At 41.4% G+C, this 23,260-nt stretch overlaps 1 protein-coding gene across 2 annotated transcripts in view; it reads right to left on the reverse strand.

Annotated features, from left to right (window-relative positions):
- Nucleotides 1-18,411: 18,411 nt before the first annotated feature.
- LOC143123262 (ephrin-A5-like) overlaps nucleotides 18,412-23,260 on the reverse strand; it is a 58,974-nt gene continuing 54,125 nt past the window's right edge. For both annotated transcript variants that reach the window (XM_076284530.1, XM_076284531.1), the window contains exons 4-5: nucleotides 22,628-22,708; nucleotides 18,412-22,294 (exon numbers count right to left, since the gene is read on the reverse strand). In XM_076284530.1, the coding sequence (XP_076140645.1) occupies nucleotides 22,170-22,294; nucleotides 22,628-22,708 (206 nt within the window). In that variant the 3' untranslated portion in view covers nucleotides 18,412-22,169. The remainder of the gene's footprint in view (nucleotides 22,295-22,627; nucleotides 22,709-23,260) is intronic.

Consider the following 23,260-nt stretch of genomic DNA (forward strand, 5'->3'; position numbering starts at 1 on the left):
TTGGATGTTGTCTTTTATGTTGATTGATAACCTATTTCCAGCATTGCTTCCAGTGAAATACGCCTGTGTCTGGAATTGTCCATTGGAATTTGTCTTCGATTTAAAGTTTGGGAATAAGAGGGAATTAATCATTTTCAGTCCTGCTCGCGCCATCAGCAAGTAATAAACGAATCGAGTTCAATCAAAGAATTCAACCGTGAATTCTGCTCCTGGTGATCTCAGCCAATAATAAAGACTAATCAGATGTTATCACGCTACTGGAAAAGAGTTGGAAATGTCCTTACCCTGTCAATGTGTGTGTGTGTGTGTGTGTGTGTGTGTGTGTGTGTATGTGTGTGTGTGTGTGTGTGTGTGTGTGTGTGTATGTGTATGTGTGTGTGTGTGTGTGTGTGTGTGTATGTGTGTGTATGTGTGTGAGAGAGAGAGAGAGAGAGAGAGAGAGAAAGAAAGAGAATACTGTATGTCCCTATGTGTGTGCGTGCGATGACTGGATGGTTGGTTGGGTGTATATGCCAAAGGGAGCACACCCTTGGCTGACTTTACTTCTAAATGTCACCAGAGAGCTGATGCCATGAGCATATAAGACAAGCCCTCCCAATAGGATTTACTTCATTCAAGAGTGTCATGCCAGTCTTCAGTGGGAGGGTGTTTAAGGGTGTCTGTGTGTGTGTGCATGTGTGTGTGTGTGTGTGTGTGTGTGTGAAAATACTGCACCTTCTAAATTTATTGCCACCCTTGGTAAAGATGGCATTTCATCTTAGTTTCAGAATGAAAACAATGAGGAAAAATCCATTCTTTGAGGAGAAGCACATTTTGTCTGACAAGAAAAAAATCCTCAAGTACATACATACAGTCAGTGGTCAAATGCCCTAGTCATTCTTCAACATGAGAAAGACAAGAGATGCATTTCAAATAAGATGAAAGTGTATTGACCTTGGTAAGTCAGGAAATGGGTATAAAAGGTACTTGCCTGGAAATGCCCATATTTACAGTTAAGGAGTTCCAGTCAAATGGAATTGTTACAATCCTGCCTGGAAAACATCACATATCCATCTTGCTCTTACGCGTTGAGGGGGATGCTACGAGAAAATAAAAAAAGGAACAATTTGGAGATACAAATGCATCAGAAATTATTGCTAAATTGTTCAAAAGGCATACCAAGAAAACGTTTTTCCTGTCATCTAGATACAAATGTTAATGGTTAAATGCTAAACGCTACTGGGACTTTGCCTGCCCAGAATCGTGTTCTATGGTCAGATGAAAAGATAACTAAACTGTTTGCCAAGAAATATTCAAGGTGGATTTGGCATACATACGACTATACTGAACAGAACCCTATACCCCATGGTGCCATGGCTATCTCTGATTTGATTGTCCCTGATTTGAACTCCATAGAAAACCAGTATGGTGAGCTTACATGTCACTTTGGATAAAAGTGTCTGCTAAATACCCATCAGCTTTACCTTTAACTGGACTTAAGAAGAGAGGACCAAGGAATTTGGACGATCCAGAGTTAAGGGCCGTTTACACCAAGAACAATAACTATAACAATAACGACAAAAAAGTATCGTCCCAGCTAATATGAATGACGATGTCCACACATAAACAACAACGATATTGTTGGGGATCACTTTCAGAGCGATTTTGAGAATGATAAAAAGCTGACAGCAAATCAGAATCCATCAAATTTTAGGCATCACATTTATCAATATAAGGAGACTCCCTGTCGTTGGTCAGTGTGGATGCTATTATCGTTTTTAAAGTTATCTGTATAGTTATCGTTCCTCGTGTGAACAGCCCTATATTCTATAAAGAGGAATGTTCTTACATCCCTCCACTGCTTTGTATTCTCCAACTTTATGAGATTATATAGGAGAAGTCTAACAGCTCTTTTATTGGCTACGGAAGGCTTTACAAATAATTAAATATTGGGGTACTACCGTGCCAATAATTATGGCATGTGTGTTTGTAAAGAAAAATATGTATTTCTTTATGAGAATTTATAGGTTGGATTTTACCTCATTGTTTTCTTTGTGAAACTAAGCTAAAGCACCAAAAGATGATCTTTAGCAAGGGTGCCAATAAATATGGAGGGCACTATGTATAATTTACACATTAAAGTGTGTGTGTGTCTGTGTGTGTGTGTGTGTGTGTGTGTGTGTGTGTGTGTGTGTGTGTGTGAGCGCTCTCTGTTACCATGTGTGCTTGTGCATGTGTTTAATTCTTAGTTTCTCCCAAGGTCAGGGATCACTAACCTAAGGTCCTGCGCACCGCCCCACCTGACCCTGTCCACTGTAGCCTCAGGTAGCGCAGCCTGGGAGACTGTGTCCATCACAAGCCTTTGTTTTCTTACAGCTCTAAGCTGGCAGCAAGGGGAAACAGGAACACAAGATTAGACTGCAATAATTTCCTCATAATTACATTTTCATTTGAGCTTAAATCCATTTGATTTCTGTTGAGTCTGAGTGTCTGAATGCTTCAACATGTGTCCTGGGAGTCTGCCCCCTACAGGAAGAAATGAGATCAGAGGGTGAGGCAGAGTGGTAAACTGCATTAGGCATTTCATTGCAGGGTTTTGCTCAGCTGTAAGTCTCTAATACTATGATAGAGATAAAGCTTATGAGAACATCAAAAGGGAATTTACTCCCAAAGTCATGTTCAGAGAGGTATATGTCAGAGATAATTTGTAGTTATACCAAGGAAGCTGATCGTTTTGCTTACATTCAACTTTCCAAAACACCAATTATGCTATGCATTTATTTGCATGTTGCTGTAGCTAGCAATTCCACATATACCCACATACTATTAAAAGCACAAGTTAAGATGCATTATACCCAGACAATAGTATGGTGACATCTTTTAGTGCAGTATATAAATCTGAAGTTGACTAAAAAGGATACAGACACCCTCCTATGGTGTTTATGTGATGAGTAGGTCTAGTAATGCTTAGGTTATTGGCCTTACTCATGATCTATCTGTGTGAAAGGGAGTTGATAGCCCCACATGGACAGTATGTCATTGTGTTCAAAGAGAACCTAGTGGGCCTAGGTGGCCATTTATGCAATGTGTGGATTTAAAACGGCTGCACCGGGTTGCTTAAAACAACTAAATATAGTGCACTAGGCCATATATAACCATAAAGCCGTAATCAGATCTGCTGGGTGAACATTTATCTGCGTTGTGACTAAATGTTGCCGGTGCATGACTGGCCTTTTGATTCATAGTGCTGTCTCCATCGGTCTGCACGTCTCCATAATATGCGGTTCCTGCGGCTTGGTTTCCCCTAAGTTTGAAACCTGAGATAAGTGAGCAGCATTTGACTCATTTAGTGATACAGTCACTAAATCTGCCACACGAGAGCACGAAGAAGGGCCGCTACCTGCACTGACATTTAATAACCGAGGTCTATTACTGAGAGTGAACTCTGCACTTAGCAGTCCCACGACCTAACCCCTATAGCTTGCGGTTTACCTCCATGCGCTTGTCCGTGTTGGCATAAGACACAGTGGTTTCAGACAGTTTATCAGTCTCAGCATACAACACAGAAAATGCCTCATTTGACGAGATACAATATTAATACTATGCGCAAGAAGAGGGCCATGTACCACAATGATTTACGAATCCCTCCACATGAATAATACGTTCCACGTTTCCTGGCAGCAATGCGGAAATAACAGAGATTGTCCTGTATGTCCTTTGCACGGTCTGCCAGCCGGCTGCGTTGGCACCAAGTGGGGATGCGCTTTTGGAACCTGGGGCACTGAGATGGAGCTCGTTATAAACATATATGGAAACAAACTGTGCAGAACAATGCTTCTTTTGTATGTGAGGTTTGTTTTCAAGATGAATATGGAGACTATTATTTTCCAGGTTTGTTTAAACAAGTATCCAAATATATCGAATGGATCTTGCTTGAAAAATGTTAGGCCTATTTGAGTTTTAGCTTTTCGAAGGAATTATGAACTTACTCAGATACACACTAAATTATGATAATTAGACTAGGGCCTCACAATCAACTTCTTTGAGCTTTTATGTCTCATAACAGGGTTCTGATGTAAAAAAAAAAAAAATAGAAGTCTCATTAATTTATGGAAATGCAAATAAGGCTTTGAGAACAAAGGAGTCAAAAGAATACATTCAGTGAATTCAGCATTTTGGAGGTAAAATTCATACTATAGTAATGATCTTTGATGTAAAACATTTTTAACAGTCAGTAGGCTATTCATATTTTTGATGATTATTACAACGCTTCTCATATTGGTTCACATTTCTGTGCTGGTTAGGTACAGTTAATGTTACTTCCATAACTCTGCCTCTGTGAATACATTCATTTAATTTAAAATATGTGCATTATTTCTAGGATATTAGTGCCTTTTCATTCTTTTTTCCAATCATGGCTTACTGTTAAAGGCCCTTTTGTACACAATTCACTTCTTCGGTGTGCAGGTGGAATCCTTTGTCATGGAAATGGGGAAGCACACTGATTCTTCCCCCAAGTCGAATAGCTGCATGTCCAGGGGCAATATGATCTCACAGATTTCATTTAAAAAAAAATCCTGTTATTTGTTGCTAAGCAACATCTCAGCATCGACGCCTGTTGTCCTATTACCCTAATGCACTATGGTGTGTGTGTGTGTGTGCGTGTGTGTGTGTGTGTGTGTGTGTGAGTGTGTGTGTGTGTGTGTCTTTGTTAGAGAGAGATACAAACACATGTCTTCCCATCTGATAAGGTCCCAATGCCATTCACCCATGTTCTAAAGTCTAGTATTTGCAAAAATTCATTTGGAGTTTTACAACAAGGCAACGATGGAGACTCAGGAAGGAAGAGAAAGGTTGAAACCTTACTTGATGGCATAATGAGACTCTCCTGTGACTGAACTGCGATAGCCGCCCGCCTATTAAAAAGAAACCCCTGGTTTGCAGTCGTTAAAAGCAGCAGCTGTGCTTGCACAGGTCATGACTGATATGAAGGCTCCTGCGCTCAGAATGGTTTTTGTGATACCAGCTAAGCTAATTGCTAAAATGCTCATTAAATCAGATAAAGTAGTGTATAAATCATGCTGACGGTTTGAACTATGGTCAGTCCTTGCCACTCTGGCAAGAGTTATTCTCACTGGGACTTTTAGTTAAGGTCTTAGATCTTATTACATCTTTTTCCTGTCAGAGTTCCAGCTCCTCTGATGCTGAAGAGAAATCTGCTCTCTCAGGCAGCTGGTTTCTGTGGTTTCTGGATGAAAGCCGTGCAGTGCTCTCACATGATGTCACTAATCTAAGCATGAAATCAGGCTTTCTTTATTTTATTGTATGGGATTGTTATGTTACAACCTCAATATAAAGTCTACAGAAAATGGTAGTACGAAAACTGATACACTTTATGGTTATTTTAATTATCACACTAACTTGGCTTAAGGCGACCACAAGCATTGCTGACTAAATTTTGCTTTTTATAATAGACATTTTAAAATAGAAAATAACAACTACCTGAGATTTTTCAGAGCACTATGGAACATTCTTTCCTTGCTTGTCCCAATTCGCTTGCCGTGGCTGAATCAAAATAAACAGTTGGAGCCATTAAAATGTCACTTGAGCAATGGCAGAGCCTTGATGATGAATGGCACATATTGTTAGTTATGAAACATTGGCTTTATTCGCTCTCCCCGATTCTTGTTCATGAACCATCGCCCATCTGAAGGCTACGGTCCATCAGGGCCTACTGAGCTCTTGGAATGGCCGGGAAATGCATTAAAGGCCCCATTTAGAGCACATGTTGTGGGAGAGGATGCCAGACGCTGATGTGCTACGGAATGGGCTCAGCGATTCCATATCACGAATAACTCACAGCAGGTTTGTGTGACTGCGTGCGAATGGATAGCACCGTCTCCCATCAACACCCTTTTGTCCTGGACAGACTAATTGATATTTGACTGGCGTGTGAAATTAGGCCACGTGTGGAATGAAACAAAGGGGCGCTGAGGCCATTTATCGCCTCAGATGAAGTCATGGCAAGGATGTGTCCGGGGAGAATTTAACCGGCAAAAGTAAATCCACTTAGAGCGGCCCCATGACTATTGTCAATCATCGGTACATGCGCATAACTAAAATAAAGTCCACTCTGTCCTGCCAGATAGGCTGTCGACTGCTGTGCCTGGTCGGGGTGTAATGGGAGAAGAATGGCCACGCAGGGCTGTGTAACACGCCGATGTTTCACTGAGGGCGTGAGTGATTCTTGGGCCTGCCGGACAGCAGGGTTAGCCCCCACCTTCCTCCTCCTCCTCACCCCTTGGCAGTCGGGAGATTTGTGAGACAATGTGGGAATTCGAACGCGCAGGCGTTTGTCTACCACATGTCTAATTTCAAGCTGACAAGTCGTAGAGCCAAGAGCAATATTCATTTCAGGTGTCACCGTGACTTTAGATTATCTGGCACATTTTGACAGCGAATGGAAAAACTGAACTGACACAAAAAAGGCCCTGACAGTTGCATTGTTCAAACCCAGCTCAGAGACCTCTGCAAGGAGAAAAGTGAGAGAGCACCTCAACGTTGTGTTTACATTCAGGGTATATATTACACACTGACCATTCAATCAGTCTTACCACAGGCAGGGCCAAGCAGGTCCCTATACGTAGCTGGTAACATTATTTATTAACGGTCCAAATGCAGAGAGGTAGAGAATAACAATAGAATAAACCCTGGTGCCACAAAGGAAACTAACCGTGCCAAAACAAGTTTAATTGTGTGGGAATGGCTCTTGTTTCTCTGAATCATTCCTGGGTGGGAGCTCTTAAAACCGCTGTAATACCTCCTCGTAAAAAACTTTCTCTCCAGTTCATTTTCATGTCTCGAAACTGGGGCAGCAGCATCGCATCAGATTGATCAGGGTAGTGCCGTTGAACCCACATAGGCACGATTCTTCCCATATCTGCAAACCATTAGAGCTCTGTCACAGTGTCTGAGATTTGTGGTGAATCGGAGGAGTCATCAACACACCATCAAGCTCAGCCACTTAATGATAGACGACCTTGACGAGCGCATGTCTGAGAGACACAACCCTCTCATCACAGTCAGCTGGGTTGGGCAACACAAACCCATAAAACCGCAGAGGCAACACAACGCCTATCAACACCCACAGCTGCTCACAATTACACACAGACACACATACACACACACACACACATACACATGCACACACACAGACGCATACACACGCACGCGCACAGACGCATGCACACGCACACACACACATGCACACACACACAGATGCACACACACACACACACACACATACACGCATGCGCGCACACAGACACATACACACACACACACACACACTGCTGCAGCATAGGATGGAAAGACAATGAAATGCCAATTAGTGCTCAGCTAACATTTTATTTGTCACAAACTAATAGAATCAGCAAAGTGGCTGTGTCATCAGAATTTAAAAGCTTACTCTCCTAGGCATTTTGGAAGGAGACTTTATGGCGTGGGCAAGAATACAAGAGAAAAGTCTTTCAGGTTAAATGACTGAGGAAATAGACGGCATTCAGACATGTCTATAGCCATTTATAGCACCTGCTGTACTGCGCAATAGTGTAAGTAAGCCCCAATTAGAGTCCCTTGTTGAAGGAATGTGTACGGCAGCAGCAGGAAATGGGGACCAGAAGTTTCTCTAATCAGTCACGCTCAGTCTTGCCACTTAATAGCAGACTGAGCGCCGTCCATAAATTTAGCGTCTCTAATGGAGTTCAGGGTCCCACTGATGTCCTTTGTGCAAGGATGCATTTTCTCTGCTTTTATTCCTCATGTGCTATTTTCAACTCCGTCAGAGGAAAAGCTCAGAAAAACAGGAGACGCAGCCCACATGCACTGAGAGACACACAGGGTACATGAATCCAGGGTCAATCATATTTTTGTTTCTCTCGGCAACTTTTGAAGAACAGCAGGCAATTCATTTCCTCTATATGCAAGAAAAAAAGTAGGCCTACATTCGATGTATTTGACTTGCCGTCTCATTTACAGCAATTATAAGACAAATCAGTAGGCTACTTTGTTGTTTTCCGCCTCTCCTCTTCTTGCACAGAACAAGAATGCCTACGGGCTCCTACTCACTTGTAGGCTACACCCTGGTACCTGACACGTACTGGGGGAGAACTGGTACAATTGTAACAGAGGTACAAATGTAACAGTGTTTTATTCTCAAGATATGGTGTAGCTGGGCATTTCTCAGATTTCGGGCCTATTTGGGTTACTGAAATTTTGAAAAATAAAATTCTAAATTTTACTAATTGGTATGCATCAAATTATTAGTCATTTTGATAGGAGTAACCTTGTGAGCTTGGTTGAGACCACAATATAAGGGAATTTATGATTTTTTGTCATTTTTCAGGTAAATGTCATTACCATCACATCATCTAATATGTACGTTTTAAAGATGAAATGGTCAATCAATGATCAATCAATGATCAATTATGGTTTCACATGAAGTCTATTTTTATCTTGAACTTATTAGAATTGTTGAATATTACTTACAACATGAATTATAGTCGTTTAAGTATCTTATTTTTTAATTTTTTCACTCGACCCTGGCTTGGAATTTCATTTATTTGAAATAAATGCCATATATCAAATCTGTTTTCATCCAGTGGCAATTTAGACTGTCCAACATTGTCAAAAATATCTAATTAATGTCATTTATTGTAATTTATACATAATCTATTGGCAAAAATATGCATGGTGATGGTGATGACATTGCAGTTCTGGTAATGACATTTGTTGCGGTGATGACAAATCACTGATCGTAATCTATTGCAATTAAATGTTTATAATTTAGAAACCCAAGTTGAACTGACTTTGTGAAAAAAAAAACGTATTTCTTTTAAAAAGAGTACTTTAAATGTATCTGCAAAAATGTCATCACCAACACAGTCGTCATTACCACTACATTTCAAGCTATAATGTGCTGGTAATGACTGTGTTGGTGATGACATTTATACCGAAAAACTACCCTGAGAAGCAAAAATGATCACCATGCAAGTGTAGCTAGCTTTCTACATGTAATGTACATCATTTAAACTATTAAAGTCATTTTAAAATTTCAGGAATATTCAAAAATACAGAAATACAATGCGTATGGTAATGACACATAATAAGTGTACATGCCCAAAACGAGGGATAAAGAGTAGATTTTCTTATGTTTCTGGACATCAAGGCATCAATCTTTCTGCTTGACACCCATGTATTCCACTGTGATAATAGGTGACCATGGTTACCAAATATTTTTTTGATGAAAAAACAGTAGCAAAGTGCCTTTATGTAGAGTGTGCTGGTAATGACGGCTAAACCATGGGACAGGTAAACATTAAGCAAAATAAAGCAGGAAATGCATATATATGCATAATGTGTGCATGCAGTTCATTAGTTCAGATAACATTTAATTCATATGCATGATTTTTTAAATGAATTTTTGATAAATAATGTTTGAGATATGGCACAATATGTGAAAACTCTGGTTGCGGACAACACCAAAACACTGATATTGTACCATAAAACACCAATAAAATTTGTCTAAATCATGAGTAGGAGCAACCATTAAAAAAGTCTAGGCTTGTTTTTCTTTATACTAATTAGTGATGCTAAACATTATTAGATTTAATGTGTTTTTAATAGAATTACACCCTGTGGACAGAAATAGGCCCCAATTCTGGGAAATACCCAGCTACGGAAACGTAAACAGACACATATCATGTAATTATGTATAATCTTACAGCCATCCAAATATGAATGGTCTACTATAAATACGGCCAGAGATATTAAGCAAAAAGGTGCAAAATTCAAGCATCGCGATTTTTTATTTATTTTTTAACCGCAACTGTTTGTTTAAGTTTGCTTCATGAAATTTGAGCGTGTGGACTTCAATCACATGTCATTCATATCTTCAGTCCCTCTGTTTCAAGTTAACATGAGGGCCATTTGATTTATATAGTCACAGCAAATGCAATTAAATGAAAATAAAAACATGACCTGTGCGGGTCAGTTGTAACACTTGTCCCTATGGCAAAATGAACTGATTTTATCGCGCATGCGCGAACATTCTCATTGCGAGTTATGGGTTATGATTTTTGTGCCGCGATCACCCAATTAAAGTTAACACAGCAACTTGAAATATCACTATTGGACCAAATGCTTCAGACATGTAAGAAATAAGCAGTTTATCAACTATATAAACTGGTTTTATCAAGTGGATATGGCCAAGATAAGCATATTTAAAAGGTTATTGTGAGCTAGCATAACACCGTAACATATGGTCTGCAATGGCTAATCAATAATGCAATAAATTAGCTGTAACAGTCATACATTTGGACTTTTTTTGTTGATTTTATATGAAAACAGATGCTCTTTGTTTAACCCAGCAGTGTTTTGTGTTAAAATATGTTATAAGATTCACGATTTTAGCACTGTTAGATTCATTACGCTATACTGTTACAACTGTACCGCACTTTTTTATGGCTGCGTCAAGGTTGTAACAAAGGTACATGTCGCTGTTAAGTTAAATTATTGACAAACTATAACATATTTTTTAAATTCTGTTTCAACTTTCATGGAGTAGACATGTACGACTCTGTTCTGGTCAAATTTCACATCTCTCAAGTCTATCGTCTTTGAGTAAATCGAGTTTGAATTGGAAAAATAAAAAGTGCCGGTGTTCCAGTTTAGATGGTGAGCAGTTTAACTGGTGATATTTGTATAAAATCAGTGAATATTCAACAAGACCCTGCCTACTTCTTAATCTGCTCTGCCTCCGATAGTGCAGGTTTATATTAGGCTACATTTTCACGAAGTGTTTGCAAGTGAGACAATATAACGGATATCGCTGAAAACATCACCAGTGTATGTCTAATACATGTCCGTTTAAGCATTATCCACAAATATGACACATACTGAATGAATGGAAAAAAATAAAACTAGCGATCTAGCTGGGATTCGAACCACACATGGACAAGAAAGTTGATTGGATTAGCATCTACATCATCTATACCAGGGGTCGGCAATTACGTTTGGACCCGGGCCAATTTTTTTTCAGACAATGGCATCGCGGGCCATAGCTTTTGTAATGGGGGGGGGGGGGGCTATAGGCCTACTATTTAAATTATGAATTATTATATTATATTAAAATAAACATCATCTAACTTTTAAAATGCATTTAATTTAATTCCATTAAAAACGTTTATTTGCTTATGTGCGCTGTTTTTATGCCGCCTGCTGCATCTCCTGTCGTCTCTCATGAAACAGGCGACTTGCCTAGCAACTTGCCGTAACTAATGTGTACAAATATTATTCTTTTGGATGACGTGTAAATGATTAGCTGAACATTGCTATATGCTAGTTATCGATGCAAAATGTCGTTGTCAAAAGCCTTGAAAAGAAAAATTGATTCAGAATGCAGGACCTACAAAGAAGAATGGAAGCAGAGGTATGTGTTGAGCCTGCCTGCATTTATTAATGCCAAGCCTATTAATTTAACGAAACATAGGCTATTTTTGACCTTACCCACTGGAAGAGGGAGACAGGACACTTTTTTTTTTTTTTTTTGCACAAGATTACGCGCACTCGCGTGCCAATACCGTTCCGACCTGTGCGTCATGGATAACTGCAAGGATGTTCCACCTGTTGTTTTGTCACTTTAGTAGGACTATCATCTATACCTCAATAAATGTTTTGAAATTGATGGGATTGCTGTAGGCCTTTTTTTCTTTTTAAAAACATGGGGTTAAAAAAAATTTCATTTTTTTTTTTTTATTATTTAAACAGCAAATTAACGTCATCTCGCGGGCCAGATAGAATAGATGGCGGGCCAAAATTGGCCCGCGGGCCACTATTTGCCGACCCCTGATCTATACCACTACACTACGAGCCTCTGAAATCAATGCCAGATTTCTATGTATATATTGAACTGTTAGTCAAAGTTAACACAGGTTAACATAAGTGAGAAATATACGCCCATGTTAACTGGTGCCATCACAATTTAACATGGGCATATGCAAGCCTCAAAACAACAAAGGTTCATCTTTGCCTCACATACCAAAACTTAACTGATGTACAACAAACTGGCATGTCCCACTAACACTTTATTCCGTTTTTGGGGGTTAATAATATGAAATACGTCAGTCATGTGCAAAAATTATCATAACTTAGTGTCATGTCTCGGTGAAGTTATGCAGTGAGCTGTCTAATGATTTGAAGTGAACACATGAAACTTCTCCAAGTTAAATATTATTTAATTTGTTGGTCCTAATTTGACGACACAAAATGGTTATCATGGCATATATTACAAAACTTTGATGTAGCTAGAGAGTTTGATGACAGATGTTGCTGTTTCAGATTCCCACGTAGCCTAAATTAGAAAATAGTTTAGCCTACTTAGGCCCTACTGCTTGTTCAGCAGCCTGTTGCAAAACATTCACTTAGCCTAGATGTTTGCTATAATGAATATCTTGATCGATTGACAAATAAGCTGTCACAAGACAACATAGACCTACATTCATTTAGTAGGAACACTATGCTATTGCATAGAAACAAAATAACCAGTGGTGCAATTGGTTAGCAGGGTGGACTATTACTGCTAGCTTGCTATTTTAGTGAGCAGTTCGAGGCCCAAGTGATCTTCATAATTTTTGCGCATTATAATCACGATGTGTGTTTCTGCACAAAAAACGAGCAACGTCTGATGGGGTCATTTGTTACTGTTTGTGATGCAAAATTACTGAGGCAAAATTAATCTGCATTATTCAAGGCATGCATTCGCTGTGTTTGCTCATGTGATAGGCTATCACCAGTTAACATGGACATCAGGATAGCTAGTAAGCTAGTAGACTAGTCTAATAGGCTAATGATAAGCGTGGCTCTCTGTGGCGTAGTGGTGATAGTGCTTACTGCTTGGAACATTTTGCCTCAGTGAGACTCATGTTCGAAACCCAACAAAACCTTCGCCGATTTACTTTGACACATTTCCTGTTTGCACAACATTTTGTGTGGATGCTTAAGCAGACATGCATTATACATAGCGATTCCCGCATGTTTTCGGCAAGATCTTGCTTCATATTCTGTCACGCATGTAGGCTTGTGAAAATGTGAATCTCCAGCACTGGAAGGGTGGAGGCAGAGCAAAGTTGAATATTCACAGATTTTATGCAAATATCACAAGTTAACCTGCTCACCATCTAAACTGGAACACCGGTTCTCCCCTACAGATATCAACAAATAGACCTCTCCAGAATAAGTCCCGCCTGCTAACTACCGTATCCATCCAACTTCCGGGCGTGGATTGTCTATGGGAAATAACATGGCGTTTTGAAAGATCGTACCTGTCAAACTCTGTAGGTGACAAAGTAGAAAAAGCTGCTGGGCAGATTAGCCTACACACTTCTGCCATCTAGTTTCCACTGGATTTTTTGATTTTCGGTGCCGTTTAAGTAGTATAGTCTATAGTATACTTCGCTACCTACAGATGTTTTACCGGTATGATATTTCGAAACGCCATGTTATTTCCCATAGACAATCCACGGCCGGAAGTTGGATGGATACGGAAGTTACGGAGGCGGGACTTATTCTGGAGAGGTCAATTGCAATGCTGACTTAATGAACCGTAGGAGCGCACCACTGAAGATATAGTTATAGGAAGAATTGCAACTAAATAATGTTCAAGCATATGTTAGCGCTAGCTAGCAATGTGTAAGAATGAGCAATCTTGACCTGAGTTTGCTTCCCAGTGCTCTCCCACGGAGGTGGCCGTAAAAGACCTGAGTGTAGAGTCTGGAGTCGGAGGAGAGAGGTGAGTCAGTGGTGGCTCTCTCCGCTAATGGAAGATCCCAGGAGCATGGGCCGGCCGTAAATAACGTCGTCCTGAACTACTAAAGATCCTGACACGCGGGCGGGTAATTCAAGCTCTCTGTGGGCTCCCAGGTAGCCACAGGGGCAGCATGACTAAGGTAAGGGTCATAACACGGTAATCATCAGAACAATCTGCGGGCAGAGGTAATTTATTACGGCTTCCTATAGCAGGCCCCTGCTAACTAGGTCTGTCTGAGGGGGACAGTGCTCATCAGCTGCACAAAAGGACTCTACTCCTCTCTGCCAATAATTTAATTCCTTCTCTTCTCTTCTCTTCCCATCTCTTCTCAAGGATAAAATGACTGCAGTTGAGAAACATATGGTGTCTGGATGAGGGGAAAAGGGAGAAACTTTTACTGTTAATGTTGGGGTTAACAGAAGTTCATTTTGAATTCCCATATCCAGCATAATGAAGGCATGATAGACTGAAGTAGGAAGCGTTTTTTTCTCCCATCTCTCTCACGTGCCATCCTAAGAGACCAGCTGGTGCTACTACAGTGTAGTAAGCAGCCAAGCCAATATGGAGTAGGACGATAATTTCTGTTAATGGGTGTTTGGGAAGAACTGCTTTTCCACTCCACATTGGTTCCCATGGTGGCTCTTTCACATACAGACAAACACACACACACACACACACAGACAGACGCGTCGTTTCCTGTCCTGGATTCAGTGTGTGTGTGTGTGTGTGTGTGTGTGTGTGTGTGGTGTGCTGTGGGGTTGGGCCATTCGTACAGCTGTTCCGGCGCTGTCCCGTCGTTGAACCGACCCTCGGGGAGAAGTGTGTAATCATCCAGGTGCTCCTCTGGGGGCCTCCAGTCTGAGAGAGACACCTGTCACATCCCCCTAGAGGTCCCTACCACACCACACTACAGCGCACAGCACACACACACACACACACTGCACAGCCGCTGTGTTGTTTTCCCGACATAGCGCGGTCCGTTGTTTTCAGGGTTAATTCCCACAGAGCTGCATCGGTCCGCATTGGGAGCATTGTTCTGAGTCGAGATGGGCGTGGACGTCTGAAAGTTCTGCTCATTTATCCTGTTTTGTTTACAAAAGTGAGACACTTGGTACTCTGTGCCTATATCTATTTATATAAACTGCTATAAACTGCTAAAGCCTGCTACAAAATGACACACAAATGACAGCTGATTGTATTTTTTTCCCTTTGAAGGTTTGTGGATGCATACAAAACTGATTTACACATCCGTCCAGTCCAGTAAGAGGACTATAGTCAATCACAGGGCCTTATTTTTGGCTTGATCCTTGTCCTTGGAAATATCTGCGCGCCTCCGGCTTTGCCTGTATGAAAGGAGAAATGAATCCGCTCAGCCGCAGCGTGCGAGAGTATTTTTAGCCGGCTGAATGGAGTTGCAGCTGGGCCACAAGAAACTGAATAGTGTTCCATTTCAGCACTAAGGGCCGAGCGTAGAGCGGCTCCCATGCAGACGGCCCGGCTTTTATCTCCTCCTCAGAAATGTTAGCCTCTCACAAAATATGGTAGAAAGATTTTGATACAGCTCTCCTAGCCATAGATCTTTTTTCCTTTTCCTTCCTCACGCTCCTCCTCCTCCCTTTAGAAGCTTTCTGGTTCAAAGGTCAGAGGGCATAAAAACCTCTTAGCAAAAGGAGTTGTCAGTTTCAATGACGTTAAATCATCTCCTCTCAAAATCGTTATTTTAAGTAATTTGGTGAGTATCTAATACTTCAGGCTTTAGAGGAAATGACAACTGATGAATAAGTCATGCAGAGAGAAAGGGCAATGGTGAGAATGAACCTGATAATCCTCATTTATGCCGGCCGATAATCGCAGAGTGCACGCAGACCACAGGGAGAGCCGTTCGTCAGCATCCGACAATATTCAGGAGAAAATCACCGTTATGATGAGTCATGATAATGGCCGTCATTTATGCACATACGCACATTTAACATATTTAGGCCTACTGCCCTCCAACACTGCCTGGATGGATGTTTAAGATTGAGAATATTAAAACCATAAATCATGGCAAATTTGCCACTCAAATTTGCTTGTAGTTTATAGGGACCATCAGCAAATTATTCACTTTATTTAAGCGTCTTTATCATCTCATATATTTCCCTCTATTATCAAAATGGGGCCGAGTGTGTCGAAAGTGACTGGTTCATGCTTCATGATTCAAATGTCACTGAAGTTGCCTGACTTTCCTCATTTTTTGCCTTGTCTCTTTCAATCAATCCAATCAAATGTCAATGTATTACGCCACTTCCTGCTCCATATGAAACAGAGCATTACAATATCTATCATTTTTAAGTTTTAAATCGGATCCTGCCAACCAATTTGAGAAGTAATATGGGAACCAATTGGAAAAAAAAATTGCAGCCTAGAGCTTTAATACGTGAGAGAACATACAACAAACTTTGCAGATTGTTGACTCGCCATGTTTTGTGTTTGAGAAATATGGTTTGTTTTTCAGCACTTCCTCTGACATATAGGGTAGGGCTTGTGCTCTGCATCAATTTTAACCAGACAGTTAAGTCTCTCCACTCTAAAACTCTTCTGGGTTTCATTTACTGACTCTCAGAGTTTATGACAAAATGAAATGTTCCTGTGTGGGCGGCGTGGCAGATCCCCAATACTCACTGAGTCACTCACGACCGGCAGATTCCTCTCTCCGCTCCACTCACAAGTTCACTTTCCCAGCCAGGACCCATGTAGAAAAACCTCCCCTGACTCCAAACTGATATCGCAAGCATCTTTGAATGTGCCCTCAGCTCTAAAGGAGAAGCGAACTCCTCTAACAGTATGGTAATGCCCTAAAGGTTAATGGCGTAACCGCAGACTGGACCAACTCCAGAAGCACTTTAATGAGTTCTTTTGAATTAAGCATGTGCCGCTCTGCAGTTCCGTCCCAATGCACTGCAGTACTAACCAGGGATTGCCCCGTGCATCTCTCCTGAGCAGCAGTCAGTGTCCCTCACTGAAAACAATATCTGGCAACCTTGAACTCACCTTATTAATATTCATTGATTTTATCATTGGCTATTGAATGCAACACAGCAATTTAATAATGCCTCATAATAGAGGCCGGTGGGGGCGTCAGAGAAGGGGTTTGTCAATTTCCCGTCCCGACCCTCGCTCTAAATGCATAGCATCTCTCTCTCTCCCGCGCGCTCGGAGAGAGAAAAAAAAATCCCTCTGAATTTTCTGCTCTTATTATGACATAATGACATGATTAATGACCTTTTAAGCTCTGGCAGCCAAACACTGACAGACTATCAGGCGGCCCCGTCACCCAGCAGATTGTTCCCACGGCAACCAGTACCACAGGCAAAGTTCCTGAGGCGGCCCACAGTGACTCTGAAGGTGAAACGGCCATGTTTTTTTCCCCCACTGGTCTACACAGGCCATTTCACCCTGTCATTTTCACTACCTTTCATTTTTTCCCCTCCTTGACAAACGACACCGTTAATTCATTAACCAGCCCGTAGGTACACGACCACTGACAGAAATGTGCATCTGGCTCGTGCGTGCTGCCAAAAAAGCGGTCTCTTTACGACTCTGCTATTGCTGACTGTCAACACATCAGTCACGTTCGAGAGAGTGCCGAACAGACTGCCGCGGTCTCGCCCTCGAGACGACTGCGGATCTGGTGTTGACGTTTAATAAAAGACACAGTCTCTCCTAATTGTGGCGTGAAGCCATTTGGGCTCCTCGGGAGTGGGACATCGCCAGCGCTTACCGGCACGCTACCGTCGGCTTCTGTCAGAGGCCACATCCAGGTGCGTAAACATGACCAAGTGCTATCAAATCAGATCACCAAAATACCAGGAATGCCCTTAAAAGTCTCTTTATTTTTCTCCTGCGTTTTGGTTACCTTTCAAGGGCCTCCAACAGGAGGTAGTCTAAATCTTTGATAAGACATTGTGGTCTGCGTAGACATCCTGTGAAAGTTGAAGAGAAACACCGGATTCAAGGTCTTTCCTTCAATAAATATTTTCTTTTTAAGGTTCAGAGTGGCTATGCATATTGGGTGCGCAGATCTTACTTGCAATAATAAAGGACAGACTATCACATATTTAATTTGCTGTTCCACATTGTAGATAAAATGGTTGCTTGTGGGGTATTCCATGTAGCAAAATTTAAATTCCACCCAAATTGGCTCATTGAAATTCCTGTCAGTATTCCATCAGATAAGTCATGCAATTGATGTTTGTTCTGCAAAACTGTGATGAACACAAGCTGCACAAACAACGATTAACATTTTTCAATGGTTTCATACTAATGTTTCCCCCTTCTTTCTCAGCAACCAAACAAGAGAGAAACCAGCATTTATGAGACTAACTGGAGCATTTTGCTCTTGTTCACTGTGCTTTCCAGAGTGGTGTTTTACCACCTAAGGAGACTGAAATTATATTGCTCTGCCTGAGCACACCCCTTGAGTTTGACTTTTCATCTAATCTGCGAGCTCAAAAGACAGCAAATCATTTACACACAGAAATGGAAAAGACACCAAAAGTTACAACAATGACAAAGAATTTTTATTTAATTTTTTTTTGTAATTAGTCATAGCTGCTCCAACAAGTGTATTTACAAACAATGGCCATTGGAGATATAAATCGGTGTTCATACCACAGAGTAGGTCATCACTGCACCATCAGAGTAACAAGAGACGATCTGTCCCCCATAAAATGCTTGTCTGAACCACATTTGATTGACATTAATAACTCATAAAAGGACTGTTGTTGTCCAGTTGAAGTTGGCCCGGCACAGACTGGATATGTAAAATGGTGCAAGGACGGCCCTGTCACAGAGGAACATACAAAGACAGTAACAGCAAAGCCACAACAGGAATCCATCACTGGCAGGAAAAAAAAAATGTTCCGTCACTTTTTGCGGTCCATCTGTTTCTCATTTTGGCTGCATTATCTCTACGAGATCTGTACAATTTTCATATGTTCCTGGACAGGTAGTAGATGGACTACTCCCCATTTGGAGGAGAGACAGATGTTCCATGACACAGGAGGGTGTGGTGACAAACTGGAACAGACGCACGAGGCCAAAAAACACAAATACTTAAGAGATGTTAGTTCCATTCAGCAGAACAGCACCCATCCCCATTACAAGACACAGGGTTTGAACGTCGAGCACTGATTGAGCTGTGGCACTAATAAGATACCTTCATTTTCTGACAGTTTTTTGTTTTTTTGCTTTGTGTACAAACAAACAAACGTCCACGAGTATGACTAAGCAACAGAGTCTGTGTTGGGAGTTAATGTACACGAGGAGAGGAAAACAAAATTGACATTCCCATTTCTTGTGTGAAGTCAGTATAGAAAATAGCACATCACAGTACATACAAAGGCCATTCTGGAGAGGCGTCTGTAAACAAAAAGTACAATAAAATAAAACAAAAAGGACAAAATAAAAATAAGATGGGCAGCCTGGAACGGAATGACTGTCCAAGTGCAAGGACTCAACACAGATAGATGTGAAGCTTCAGACAAGCATTCACAGACATCAACACTTAAAACGAGCTCAAGTCTACTCAAGTGACCCAGGTGTGATCAGGAGGGGAGGGGGATAATAGCACTTTATTTGGAGTGCACTTCTACTGGTGACGCACTAACGCTCGGTGTCTGAATGCAGTGTACCACAAACACACATCCAAGGACTTTTCGGGTGGGTGGGTGGGGGTTGGGGTTAAATCAATTCATTATAAAACAATCTGTGGGATTTTGGACAGTTAGGATAGTCCTCATTCAAATGAACAAACTGTACAGATCGGGTACAAGAGAAGAGGAACCATAACATTGTTTTCTTTATCTCATACAAAAAGCACATCCAAATGAAATTAATACTTTGATATCAAATGTTATTAGATTGTTTTGTTTTTTTCACTCTTGCTATGTGTCTCAATTATTTATTTCTTTGTCCTTCAGGAGAGGTACAAAATACATCTTGCTGCACTAACACTGCATGTTATATAGACTAGCTACGGATACACAGTATCCACAAAAGTGAGCGGATTCGCATTCCCCTGTGTTACATGTCTGGATAATTATATTAAAAACCTAACTAATGCAGTGCTACTCCAAGAGGGCCGTCACCCACACGCACTGAATGACGGCTTTACAAAGAGCGTCTATTTTGCTATGTTTTACGTGTACACCTGGAACGAAGAGCGACCGACAAAATCTTAAAAGAGAAAACCGCCACTGTATCACACAAGCAACAACGCGACAGTGCTGGCAGGACCACCACAGGCTAACTGCACCTGATAACTGCAGGGATGCAAGAAGGAGGGGGAGTAGCGAACGCTTCCCCTTGGTTGGTTTTCTCTGTGTGTGTGTGTGTGTGTAAAAAAAGCCAATTCTATTGATCACAGAGGGAGCGTTCCTCTCTCTGCAAGCAAATCCCCCCCGCTCTGTTTCCTGGCCGAGTTTTTTTGCAGTGGTAAGGCTACTCCACAGCTGAACTGGACAACAAGCCCTCCCCTGCTCGACTTGATTTTTTTAATTCCAGAAATAACCCGGCACAAGGCCTCCCAGTATGTGGGCTGCATGCTTTGACACTCTGGACAACATCAAAGGGTCCATTAAATCACGGACGGTTGTCAGCTGCCTAAGCCACCAGCCACAAACGTTCAGTCAATGCTTGGGCAGCGTTTCAGTGCAGAAGGCATGATACGGCCAGGCTAGTCAGCACCACGATACTGGGGATGGAGGGGTTGGGTTGGGTGGGGTGGATGGGGGAGGTGTAGGTTAGGTGTATGCGAGCACTTCAGAAGCTGAAAAAAACAAATTCCGACTTCATCCTCCATTATTTTGTCAAAGATTCAAAAAAATAATTTATTTTATGTTAACTCCATGCTTAAAAATGTATCAATCCCTGAAAGCAGTGTTTTTTTAATCATTCCTAATACCCATAATTATGTATGCTTATGATAATCAAGAAAAAAACATGTTGATTGGGAGAGAAATGCAAACTTGAAGCTGATGCATGTTTATAAAGAGTCTGGGATGGGGGTGGATTGGCTTGCTGCATTTGAAAGCACTTAATTACAGATGGTGTTCTACTCATTCAAATGTGGACCCGAACATCAGATGAAAAAAGTCTGTTGAGAAACTACCACAGATGATGCCTATGGCAAATATGGTGAAAAGCCATACTCTTCATCCCTGATTTTTTTTCTTAACAACTGGTTCAGCTCAAACCATGACATGTCTGCATCAAATACTGAGTACAAACAGGTTTTTTTACATTTTAAAAACTGGGCATTTGTTTTTTCCACCTGCATACAGACAATTGGCAATGACAGAACAGGGACAGAACAAAATCTGAACAATAAATAGGAAAATACTGTTCTGCCAAAAAAAAAAAAAAAACTAATTAGGATATTTACTCAGATTATGGAGCAAGGCCGTACTTGAATGCTTCACTCTATATGAAATGCTCTTCAAAGATGCAGCATGCATCTTCCCCTGTCTTTACTATACACATCATACAAAAAACAAACAAACACTTGAGTGCTTCTCTTTCCCTCTCCTCCTTCCTTCTAACAATACAGCAAATTAGCACACCCACCTCCACAAAGGTCCCCCATAAGCTATTCATCACAAAAGCCCAGATATGAGCCTCTCACACACAGTGGTGATATGTTTCCAAGCAACAATCGATGTTCAACCGATCTTCATGGTGGTGGCGTCCATGTTCAAAAAAAAAAGAAGAACAAGAAACACTCTCATGTCCGTATGGTCAGGGCACTCAAGGTCGCCTGACTGCCTCCATGTTCACACTAGTAAGAGTCCTCCAGTGAGACAGACCTGAGGCAGTCCACACAATGTCCATTTCTCTTCCCATCAGACCCATTTTTATAGAAACTGACAGAGATGTGTGAGCAAGTTAATTCATATGCGTGTGTGTGTGTGTGTATTGGGGAAGGGGGGGGGCGTATTTGTGTGTGTTAGCTGAGAAAGGGAGACAGTACAAAAAATGACTCCGTTGGACAATTAGAAACACTGAAGTGTCAAAACACTTTTGGCATCTTACTGCAACTGCAACATGAGAGAGAAAAAAAAAAAAAAAGAGGGCCGTCTCGTGGATCCCAGCCGACTGACGCGAGTCACAGACGGAGAGAGAGAGAGTCAAGGAGAGAGAGAGAGAGAGAGAGAGAGAAAGCGACAGAGAGAGATGAGTAAAAACTGGATTGAAAAAAGTGCTCCTTTTTCGAGTGGCCCTCCTCACAGGTGTGTGTGTGTGTGAGTGTGTGTTTGTGTGTGTGTGTCCACTCCCCCGGGGTCGGAGGCTATAACGAGGCGAGGGCTGCCAGGAGGAGCAGGGCTGTGGCCAGCAGCAGGGCAGGGGTCCTGCAGCGGGCAGCCGCGTTGACGTCCCCTCTGGAGGGTTCGGCCGACTCATGACTCGTGTCGTCTGTGGGGACGGGAGAGAGGAGCAGAGTGTCACGCATGTCACGACTGAAACCAGGTGTCTCTCCCCACCACTAATTAAGCCCCTCAGAGAGGTGAGAAAAAACATCTTGGGGATCTAATGGCCAGAAACGTCAGCAAGACACCTGCAGCACCCGGCTCACTACATTTGCCCAACTGAAATCAAACTAATAATGAAAATAAGGAATGCAGTGGCATTTTGAACACATTTGCATACAAATTCAGCATATGAAGCACAGTTACTCACAAACCATAAGAATCTATTGAATCTTTTACAGAGAAATAGAGTGAAGGAATTGGGATGTCCCATACAAACCTCGCGGCTCTATAGAATTATCCACTTTGTCATTGACGTCAAACACTTGATCATGAACAGTGATAGTTTTCACACAGTTGTCTGTAAAAGACACAAGAGAGCTTGGTTAGTTCTGTGAGTAATGGGAATCAAACACTGTACACAGTGGTCAATAAACTCCAACTCTATTTAAAGATCTTTGTTTGGAAACACCTTGAATAGGTTAGACAGCTACAAGTATTGTGAAAAATTAGAATCAGATGGTTTTTAGAGAATGGCTGGAACTATGTGGTAGGGCAGTTGAGGTTGTGGTTTCAGCGCAGTCAGTAGACCTGCCCAGATGGTTTGAGAGCCGAATGTACCCCTCTTCATGATTTTGAAGCCTAAGTTACTTGTCAATGTTTTTTATTCATTTCGATTTTGTAAGTGGTTAATGACACCCTTTTCTGTGACTCAAAACACATTTATTTTTGGCTTACAGGGACTGGCAACATACTGCATTTTTATTCATTTTGGAGCCCATGTGAAATATTTATTTATTGCTCATTGAAGTAGGCAACGAAGCACATGGGCACAGACTTGTCCTCTCATCAACCAATTGTAGAGGTCATTGCAAGTGTGCATGAGAAACTTGTGCATGAAACATGATATCAG

The sequence above is a fragment of the Alosa pseudoharengus genome, unplaced genomic scaffold (assembly GCF_046254945.1).
Source record: "Alosa pseudoharengus isolate Yale_2024_CS ecotype anadromous, Long Island Sound unplaced genomic scaffold, YU_APseudo_1.1 YU_APseudo_1.1_scf_14, whole genome shotgun sequence".
NCBI classification, from domain to species: domain Eukaryota; kingdom Metazoa; phylum Chordata; class Actinopteri; order Clupeiformes; family Clupeidae; genus Alosa; species Alosa pseudoharengus.